Source organism: Amblyomma maculatum, chromosome 1 (assembly GCF_055883805.1).
Source record: "Amblyomma maculatum isolate TAMU_Amacu chromosome 1, ASM5588380v1, whole genome shotgun sequence".
NCBI lineage: Eukaryota > Metazoa > Arthropoda > Arachnida > Ixodida > Ixodidae > Amblyomma > Amblyomma maculatum.
The window spans coordinates 29,662,899-29,673,921 of NC_139344.1; the positions used below are offsets into that span (position 1 = coordinate 29,662,899).

The following is an 11,023-nucleotide window of genomic DNA, read 5'->3' on the forward strand; positions in this document are numbered from 1 at the left end:
CCCTTGCACCAACAGCACATATCAATACCATGCCCAAAGGCGCACAATAGTGCGCGCGAGCGCGGACTATGCGCGGTCACAACAATATATATAATATATATATATATATATATATATATATATATATGTATACACAGGGTGTTACAGGAAGACTAAGTAATTTTATGAAAATTTACTTTCAGAGGTAAAATTATTTTTGTTGCGAGAAGTTATCAAGGGTCTAGGCAGTTTCTATAAAACGGGTTGGATGTGGTCTTCAGTGGAATAATCAACTAAGATTCGTTAATAAACTTTTTGGTATTGCAATTGGGTGCATGATTGTTATTTGTAAATTGTAAAGAATCATGAGTCAACCTGATATCCATAGTTAATTTTATGAGAACTTTATTGTGAGGAGAGCAGCAGCGCCCAGAAACTCAGCTCTTGCAGCGGGGCATGTGACTGAATTAATCTTTGATCTCGTTGCCGCGTTCATTCAGCGGAGGTGTACCCCAAGCTACAACAAGGAAGCCTCCGACACCGGTGAACATCGCGCCGAATGCCACGAAGGTGTATTTCATCGCCTGCTGTGAAAACTGGTCGGTCGAGCGGCCAGAAGCACCACTGCCGGCACCACTGCCAGTACCGCTGCCGGTACCTGCATCGGCGAGAGGGCGTCCCGCTGCAGGATCGGTATCTCATTGCTTCCGAAGCGTAGACCATCGCTGCGGTTTCCTCGACGCCGGCAACCACGAACACGTTTCTCTACAATGACGGTCCATTTTGAGACGGTTGTTCTAGTTTGGGTCTTAGCCCATGTTACAAACACATGGAAATAACTGAAGCAGTTCAGAGCGCATCGCCGCGCGCTCTCACGGTGAAGCGTGCGGTGACGAGACCCGCGCGGCCTTCCGCAACCTCAGGTATGCCGATTTCCATGGTTAAAGCCGCCGCTCATCGGTTGATCAGTTGTTGGAGGCGCGCAGCAAGGCGCCGTTGCGGTGGTGGCACGCTGCTGACTCACTGGGTCTCACAGGCGCATCGCTTCAGCGTGAGACTTAGTTCCGCATGCGGCGAGACCTGCCACGGGCCCGGTCGCGAACCTCTCGGATCAAGACGGCGTCTTTCTCCTCGACAGCCTGCATGTCTTCCTCGATCCTGGGCCGTTCACCTTTAGTACGGCCCAGGATGGCGCTGCATGAGTGAATGACAACAAACAGAATGGTGTGTTGCGCGTGTTACGCTGCCACTTGGCGAACATCATTTCACAGTTCACGAAAACAAGAATATCTGGGTGGGAATATGTGACCATGGAAATGCCTTGCAGTAATATTTTAAAGAACGCTTCGGGAATGAAAAAGACCCCGGGTGCACCAAGAAACTGGTTTAAGCAAGATTCCAGAGTCACAAGTTTCATCGCGTTAAGCAAAAACTGCGCCCACCCCAACAAATGTGGTCGACATACAAACACTATAGTCAAGAACATCCTGCAAAGCAGTTGAACCTGATTGCAACTAAGTTGAAGGAGTTGTGATTTCTGTAGCTGTTGCATGCTAACGGTCTTAACTGCCGCTGCACATAGCGAGGACAACGCAGCCGGCATTTAGTGTCCCAGTGATGAGCGTTAGGGAAACTTTCAACTGAGCACCGAATGTACCGAATAACCAGTACGTACAACAACCGAATATGACTTTGCTGCACAGCACACAAGCACGATGGTAACAATATTTCTTCTCTCGAACGAAGTGTGTTGTGGAGAATGCATACGCTGTCAGAGAGAAAACTTTTATAGAGATCAGATCATGGTGGATGGATTATGCATTCGCTTTCTGTTGCTTGTCAAAAGAGCGGCGTCTGCATACCATCAAACCAAGCGCACTGCGAATCTCTCTGAACCCTGTGACCATGCAACAAAATCGGAAACTAAATTCCACATGAAACGAGAGAAGGAGAGTGCCCTCGCAGGAGGCCGCATCCACGGAGGAATTTGAAGACGGGGAACTGCATTTCCCACATTGAAAGAGTACGGAAATATCGGTTGCCGTTACAAATTAACATGAGCCTGCACTAAATGGCGAATGATGTTCTTCAAACGATATGGGGACAACAATTTTAAAAACGTGAGTATTATTCGATATTGAAATCAAGTAAAAAAGGTCACTAGGATTCTTGTAATGTACGCACTTATTTTTTACTTGCACTTACAGATATTGTTAGTCAGCATAATCCAACATTTTAAATATCGGTACAAGCTCTGAGGTGCGATTTGTCCAACGCCATCAAAATAGTCCGACCCAGGTGCTTTCGACGATGATGCCATAGCGTAGTCCTTTTCATTCAGCTTAAAAAATACCGCGTGATATTGTGCCACGCGCGCCCGACTGCGCCGCGATTACAGCAGGGTCATGCGCGGCATGATAGAAAGCGTCCTGAATCAATTTTGCGGCTCATCGACTGCAGCAGTTCGCTGCGAGCAAGCATCAACGCAAAGCTCAATTTCGTCACAAAGGCGGGAACCTGTCAGCGCACAACTCAGTCGCAAATGAGAGCGCTTTCATTGCGGCACACTTAAAGTGGAACGCGCGCTGTAACATAATGCTTTTTAACGTTCGCGGACTTTAATTTTCTGAGGAATAAAAACGGCTACGCTAAGGCTACATTGCCGGAAGTATACTTACGAGGTGAGACCATGTTCGCGGCGGTCGCCAACATTCCTAATAGGACCTGAGCGTTTAAAGCCGTAGTTTGAAAAAGACAATGTCGACAAGTTAATGAAGGACGAAGGAAATGTCTGCTTACAATCAGCTTCTAACAATTTTCGATGCATATCTTCGGCACCACACTTTGAACGACGTTTGTAGAAGAGAATGAAATCGATGCCCGACGGAAAAAAGGCTGCTTTTCGCCCATCAAGGAAGAGCACTCAGGGCCGTCATGACGTGTAGGCCTTACCGTGTCAAAGGACCCCGAATGCTGGAGGCGGTAGGTCCTTCCTTGGCGCCTTCTTCCTCACTTAGTTGCTCACTTGCGGTCTTCTGGGCCTGCGATTGGCCACACCTGCAGCATGACATCGACAAATAGAACGTTGTGGCGCAACACGTGTGCAAGCACGTATACAGGGTCTAAATGTAACTTAAGCTTAAAGTGCACACTCGAAAGGTGACAGCTACACAAAGAACCCAGAGTCTTAACATCGTAGAAGGAGCAGATTTAGAGGTGTGCGTAGGCCGAAATTCCGAGGCTGCGCCTGGCCCAATGTCGGTACAGGAGTCTCCGCTTGAGCGGACGCTGAAAGAGCCTGACCGGTCCTGTGCTTAAATTTAAGACCAGGGCCAGACCCAACCTGCTGTAACCGATTGGGGTACGCGGCTTCTTCGCTTCTCCAAAACTGCGCTAGCTCAAACATGAGCAATGGGTGATGTGGCCTAGTATACTCGATAATTTCATTCAGCCACTCCATTACCTGCGTCGAGAAACAAGAGGCAACTCAAGCCCCACATATATGCGATATGCAGCTTTAAAGCAGGCGGCTATGTCGAGGCCAGCGGCAAGCCACAAAGACGCGTGAGAGGCGACAGCGTGGCGCGAATCTCGAAACAGATACCTGACCATCAGCGCTAGTGTGAAGGAAGGAGAAAATTCGGAAACTCCAAATTCAGCAGGTTAGAAGCGGCCATACTACTCGGCTACTGGGGTACAGCAAGTATTGGTATAAATCATTTTGTTTGGAGAAAGATCAGTACACGGTGAGTGCGCGTGCGGGAAAGCAGGATCACCGCCTGGAGGGAACTGGGACCTCTCGCACTTGAAGGATGTTTCCTGCTGTTCCTTAGAGACTCCTGGCCCACCACGGCCATATTCGTTATTTCGCAAAAGTTGGGTGTTTTACGGATTTGGAAGCCCGGCCCGTCCAATAAAAATATATACCGGTCCCAGACGGAGCCCGGCGCTGTATACTTCCGAGGGAGCAGTGTCCGGCCCACGGGTGGGGCCAAAAAAGGGCACTTGGGCCGGCTCGAGCCAGTGAACAGGCAGGATAAGGCGAAGGCCGAAGAATGCGCAACCTGAGGATAGCGGTACGAGAAGGAAGCGAAGGGTGATTACGTGAAAGCAGACATATATGTCGAGACCGGTGCAATGCTTAACAGCAGAGATAGAATTTAAGTGGACAAGCGGGACCCATCTGGAGAGTGAGGAGGACGGCGTCAGAAGAAAAGATTAGGTTGGATTAGATCAACGAAGTCTTGAGGGTTCGACTACAAGTGCCATGTAATACACCACCCGAGTAAGCTAGCAACGCACCGGCACCGTTGCAAAAATTGTAGGGTGTTTTCTGAAAACTCTTCTTCATCGCACATGTAAGAAGCATTGGAAGACAGTAGAAGCTTTCACGATTAGTTCTATCGGAGACGAGAAATGGGTTAGCGATGCTTCCTTGTCACCTTCAGGTTAAGGAGTGGTGTATGACACAGTCGTCTGGTGTCCGATTAAGTTAGGTTTCAGCTTGTCGCGGGACATGTTTCCATGGTGGGCTTTCCAGGAGGTGTGTGCGCTTGGCCTTGCTACTGTTCTTTGGTTTCCAACTGCTTTTTTTTATATTATGCGGCTAAGGATTTTTTTTTAGTTTCGAGCCTTCAGCGTAGCGCGGACGTTTTACCCACGGGACGCTGTGACGTCACACCCCACGTGACACTAGGGTGAGAGCTGGGCGGCTAGGCCACCAACTCAAGCGGTCGGCAGGAGCTGCCAACTTGGGTGAGTTTCACATGGGACGGTTATGTTAGAATCATCCTGCTAGGACCCTGGCATTCACGTTATCCCTATAGGCCACTAAGGCACGTTCATACGGCTTGGTTAAAGCGGGGCTTTATAAGTGGGCTGAGGAAGAGGAAAAGGGACGAAGAAGAACGCTCGGTCCCCCGCAGCTAATACTTTCGCTCAGTATTTGGTTCAGCAGCTTTGAAGCCTTGTATTTTTTTGCACCTTAGTTCTAACCTGGCGGCACGTGTACTTCCTGATATAAATATGAGAAACTTTTTTTATTTGGCAGCAGTTCCGTGTTCGCACTTGATGTTGTGTGTCCAGTTTTTTTACTGTAATGAATTCAGCGTGTGAAAAGCAATAGCTGCATGGAAGTGAAACACTTGATTACGAACTGAGGCGGTACCACTCATGCACTAAAATGTACAGGTGCACAAAAGATAAAACGGAGCACGCGAGCGGTGGGCAGACTGGTACACAACTGGCTAACCCATCGGCGTCTTCAGTGCAACCGCGCTCGTGCGGCTATCCGTCAGCGCTGCTCTGCAGAACGGCGCATTGTCCTTCATCAAGAAATCCATCATGCATTTTCATATGCCTGACCGCCTTGGTTGATGCTGCGCTTTGTGGCGAGTTCGTTGTTCTGCTGTCAACTAGTTCTCCTAGATCCATTGGGTAAATGTGGTCGAAAATTAGACATGGTGGTGGTCGGCGCAGATTGATAGCGGTCCAATTCCTGACGAAGAATTTAATGGAAGCCCCGGCGACACACTGGTTAGGGCTCTCGAGTGCTGAGCTTAAAGAAGCGGGATCAGAATTCCGGACTCCTTTTCGATGGACGGGGAAATGCATGGCCCCTGTGTGTGACCTCATTGCCTGTTAAAGAACCCCAGGTAGTCGACATTTCCGCAGCCTGAACTACGGCCTCTCTCATAGAGTGAGTCACTTTCGGACGTTAAACGACATACGCCAAACTGACCTTCACCAGTTTGATCTCTTCATTACAAACTGCCTAACTATAGCGGGATCGCTTGTACAGGCTCCTCCATTCTTAGTTTCAGCCCGGTTGTCGCCTTCAGAGGACCATTGCGTCCCACCCGGCCACGCACTGATGCCATGTGACAGGCATCACCGCCACAGGTTCCTCTCTGCTTGCAACGCTTTGCCTCGTCGGACTTTGAAGACAGCGACCGTGTTCATGTGGCGGATTTTCGGCACGCTGAGAAATATTCACTCATCGCCTGATTTCTCCAGCCTAGTCACGAGCGTTGCAGTGCGGTCTCTGTGGCATCAATGTTAGCTTATATGATTTCTTTTTTATTGCGAAAGCAATACTCCGACAGCTAAAGCCGTGAAGAGCTGCGGTCTCCTCATAAATAAATTAGCCTGCCATGACAATTCACGTTACCCCTATGCCACGGGCAGGAGCTGCGAAGTCGGGCTTTTCATATGAGAAGGTGATATCAGAATCAGCCTGCCGTTTGCATTCTACCCCTATACGACACGCAGGCACGTCCATACGGCTTTGTATGTGGGCTGGTGTAGCTTACGCTCTCGCGTCATACCCTCAAAAGGATGAGCTCAAGTGTCCCCAATAATGTAGCAGCTTACACTGATTGATTGTCATAAGGGAATAATGCAGCAGGTAAAAGAAGTTAACAAGCGTTGAGGTGCCGGCTAGTTGGTTATACATTTTGGAATAAGGACGAAGTCCTCGTCCTTCGCGCTGTTATTCCAAAAAAGGTAAAAGAAGCTTCCGCCGTTGCTTTCTCAATTCAGCTGGGTTTAGCCAGAGCTAAACCACAATTTTATTTTATTTCTGGTGGTCCTTACCGCGCGCGTCAAAACTTATTTGTGCTTACGTAATAAACGTATGGTCCCTCTCATATAATACCTCTGTTATCTTATAGTGACAAAGTGTACATTAGGAACACTATTCATTGCCAAAACTCAAGCTATCAAAACGCTTTTTCTTCGTTTTGAAGAGAAATGACCTCAATTTACCTTAATTAATAGGCTGCCTGATATTGCCAGTAGTCCCACCTAGTACCCCCTTGGTGCTGGTTTCCCTCTGTATACGACCTCGCACCAACACGGTTTCGTAAAAGGCCGGCACCGCACGAAGGCATAATAGTTTCAGGCCCAAGAAGAAAAGTACAAAGGTCACAGAGCATTCTACACCGATGGTTCTAAAACAGCTTTCCATTTTGTGAGTGGGGTAGGACAAGTGAAACGCGAAAATAACAGTTACATTACCTCACTGTGCATCAATTTTTACTGCCAATTATTTAGCCATTTCCTTAGCTGTAGTACAAATGATAAAGAGCAACATTGAAAATAGTGCATTTTACACCGACGCAGTCAGAGTAATCACAGGCTTACACTCCCGTAATGGAACGGAATCCGTATTAGGAAAAATATAGCACAATAGTAAAAACAGCGTAAATACAAGGATTAGAAGTGAAATTGTACTTGTTATTGTATCAGCGGTAATGAAAGACCTGATGTAAATGCCGTAGTCGTCGGAACGCTAAGGTAGAAAAAGTAAATGTACCGCATAAAGATTCCATAAAATTTGTAAAAGAAGCCTGAAAGAGAAATGGCAGGATTCATGGGAGGAGGAAGCGAACAACAAATTAAACCTAGCTGCGTGAAACCAGGGATAGAACAGTGAAAGTTACGTAGTCACGATGAGCGTTTCATCGAAGTCGTTTTATGTCGCCTTTCTATCGGTCACACTCATTTAACACAAAACTTCATTTTCGCGAAACAAGATGTAGGTGAATGTAAATTCTCTGGAGAGGTTGTCACTGCAAACCACAATACCATCAGCAGAACATAAACTAAGACAAAATCACTTTCGACAAGTTTATAACGAACAGCTTCCACACCCAAGCTTGCAATAAGAAGCAAAGCTTTTAGACGAGCTGTAGAATCTCTAAATAGTTTTCTAAAGCGGTTTCATCAAACAGATTTTAAACCCTGCTCTTCGCGCATGATGTCCTTAGTTGCCTGTGTGACATAATATGCAGCATGACACAACACACTTTCCGCGCGCTTTCCCGCACAGGCACACCGAGTCAGCCTGACCTCCTACAAATAACGTTGGATTGTTGATCCAAGGCGCACAAAAAAAAAAAAAAAAAAAAAAAAAAAAACGTACCGAAGAGACTAACCGCCGTTCACTGGCAAGTGAAAACAAAAAAAGACGGCGCTTCCCCCCCCCCCCCAACCGGCCAAAAATAAAATACAAGCGGCACAGGTCCCTCATAGCGCATCGAGTAACCATATCGCAACACATCGGACTCGTTTAGGTTTGGTGCGTACAGACATTTTTCAATGGTATGGTGCCTACAGCTATTGACAGGTTCTACCAGATAAAGTGGGAAGCTAGCTGTTTCAAAAACGTAAACATTTTTCTGTATTGAACATATATGTGAATAAATGTTGTTAGGATTCCTGTAATGTATTCCGTCCCCCTCCCCCTCTTTTTTTTTATTTGTGCTTACAAATATAATCAGCAGACATAATCCCAAATATTTAAATATCGGAGGAAGCTGTTAGGTGCGAATAGGAAAGTAGTCCAGTGTCACCATAATGCCCCCCCCCCCCCCTCAACTGGTGTTTCCGACAATAATCTCCCTTTTTCATTCTGCTGAAAAGAGAGCACGCGAAGCATAAAACACACACGGCCTACAAAGTCATCCGTGCGGCTTATTACACCGGTCTTTTCTATGGCCTATCACTGTCTCGTTCAGTTGTGCGGCGCGTCGAGTGCAGAAACTGGTGCTTTCTCCAAGCAAGCAGCGTCGCAGAAGGCCTAGAATCTGGTAGCGCTTTACCCAGACGTGGATGAGAGCGCTTGAGTTAGTGTTCGCTTATTACGGATCATTTCTTGATGAATCAATAGGGCTACGCTGAGGCTGCGTGGCCAAAAGTACTTCCTTTGTTGGCCCTACCATTTTCGTAGCGCTCGAGAACTTTGCTACTCGCATATGAGCGTTTAAAACAATGGTTTGAAAATGTCATTACCGCATGTCGGCCAGCTAGTGAAGTGGGTGGAACGAATGAAATACCTGCTTGTATTTTGCACAACTCCTAAAACGAATTTTGGCGCGAAGTTTTGACCGCAACACTGTCTGCAAAAGAAAATGAAACCGGAGACCAATGGAGATGCTCCTGTTCTTCACCCAGCAAGCACCCAGGGCATGCCACGCCGATGCTGCGATTTCATGATGCGTACTTACCGAGGACAAACCCTTTGCGATGGGCCCGCTTCGCCTCCGTTGCGCTTCCCCACGTCAGACATGGCGTCACCATGAACGTCAGCCGTGCTGTGGCCATCGCTGCAGAATGATGGCGATACAGGTTCATCATTTGTGAAAGCACGTTTACAATGTGACCCGCCTAGTGTAAAGATGTCCTGCGCGTTAAAAGCCCGGAGACTGACCACGGTAGAAGGAGCCCGTTAAGGTGGGGGCCGAAGAATGCGCAGCCTGATGGTGGTGCTACGAGAAGGAAGCGAAGGGTGGCTATGTGAAAGAAGAAATGAATGATTCAAGGAATGCTCAGCAGGAGAGCGAGAATTAAAGTGGACAAGAGGGACGCATCTGGAGAGTGAGGAAGGAAGAGGCGAACGAAAGCTTTAAGCGGAAATATGTAAGAGAAGGGGACAAGGAGGATCCGATTTTCGTATCGCCCAAGCACAACTCGAAACGAGGTAATGCCGGGGCTTCCGTTGGTATAACGACCATGAAAGGAGTTGGAGAATGGTCGTCTGTGGGAAACAGCAATTGCGAGTCTCATCCCACCCAACAGACAAGATATAACTGGCAGAGCTGTCAAAGCTGATCAATAGCCGTAAAATGTCTCACTTAGGATATATGGTGAAAATCGAAAATGCTCTAAAGAACGGTGGTAACCTGAAAGCGGGGAAAAAGCAATTAGCCATCGGCAAAAACCGGATATTGGATTTAAAGTACAAGGCGGCAATGTCACTGATAATATGGGAACGATAATCAGAGTAGCCCAGCAGAACTATATTGACCTATACGAAATACGAAAATAATGATATTGGCTGTAGCGAATGATAATCAGACGCGCCGCTATAAAAGAAGGGCGAGCTTACGAAATCTATAAAAGCTATGAAAATGGGAAAAGCAGCTTGGAAGGATCAGATAACTACAGATTTGTTGAAGGACGGTGAGAATATTGTGCTAGAAAAAGTGGCCACAATATATAAGCAATGCCTTATGACAGCGATGGTAGCGGAATCTCGGTGGGACACTAGCATTATCTTAATTCATAAAAAAGTGGACGCTAACGGCTTAAAGCTACAGACCAATCAGATAACTGTCCGTTTCTTAAAACGTGATTACTAACGGAATGACTAATAAAATCAAGGCAACTTTAGACATCGGTCAACCAAAGAATATGCAGGTTTTTCGAAAGGGTACATTACCATCGATGTTATCTATACAAAGTGATAAAAATATGCCCGAAATATGACTAGCCACTGTTGATATGGAAATTCGTTGATATCGAAATTCGCTCACAGTCGAAAATTCAGCAGTCATGAAGGGAATGCGAAGTCAGGCTATTGATAAGCCTTATGTGAAAGTACATAATGGTATCTATAGTGGCAGAACAGCATAGCTTTCCAAAAATAAAGTAATAATGTTTTCATAAAGGAATGTGTTTAGCAGCGAGACACGATCTCCCCAGTACATTTACACCTGACGTAGAGGAAGCATTCGAATTCTTGGAACGAGAGCAGTTAGGGATACGGGTAGATCGAGATTATTTAAGTAATCTGCGATTCGCTCACAACATTGCCTTGGTGGGTAACTCAGGAGATGAAGCGCGAAGTGTGATAAATCCCCTAGGCAGGGTAAGCAGCAAGGTAGGACTTAAAATAATGTGCAGAAGAGTAAGGTAATATTCAGCAGTCTCAGAAATGAACAATAGTTTACTGTAGGAAGCACAGATAGTGGTGGGTGAATATGTATACTTAGATAAGTAGTAACCGCTTATTCGGACCACAAAAGGAAAACAACTAGGATAAGATTGGGATATAACGCATATGGTATACACTCCTAGAGTATGACTAGCAGTTTAACAGTATCGCTCAAGAAGAAAGTATAAAACACCTGTATCTTACCGGTATTTACTTATGGGGCTGAAACATGGCTGCTAACGAAAAGGGTTCTACATAAGTCGGAGACAACGCAGAGAGTTATAGAACGTAAAGTGGTAGGCGTAACGTTAAGAGAAAGGGTGCTTG

General features: G+C 46.6%; 1 protein-coding gene across 1 annotated transcript; it reads right to left on the bottom strand.

Moving 5' to 3' along the window:
• Positions 1–400: 400 nt before the first annotated feature.
• LOC146202017 (uncharacterized) lies at positions 401–9,080 on the bottom strand. The gene is made up of 3 exons (XM_084583889.1): positions 8,988–9,080; positions 2,932–3,036; positions 401–1,173 (listed from the first exon to the last, which is right to left on the bottom strand). The coding sequence occupies exons 1-3, from the start codon at positions 9,047–9,049 to the stop codon at positions 1,038–1,040; spliced, it is 303 nt and encodes a 100-aa protein (XP_084440015.1). The 5' UTR covers positions 9,050–9,080; the 3' UTR covers positions 401–1,037.
• Positions 9,081–11,023: the final 1,943 nt, after the last annotated feature.

Coding starts and splice junctions, on each gene's coding strand:
- LOC146202017 (XM_084583889.1), bottom strand. CDS start 9,049: ATGTCTGACGTGGGGAAGCGCAACGGAGGCGAAGCGGGCCCATCGCAA. Junction 3,037..8,987: donor TCGCAAAGGGTTTGTCCTCG/GTAAGTACGCAT, acceptor GTCATGCTGCAG/GTGTGGCCAATCGCAGGCCC. Junction 1,174..2,931: donor ATTCGGGGTCCTTTGACACG/GTAAGGCCTACA, acceptor TCACTCATGCAG/CGCCATCCTGGGCCGTACTA.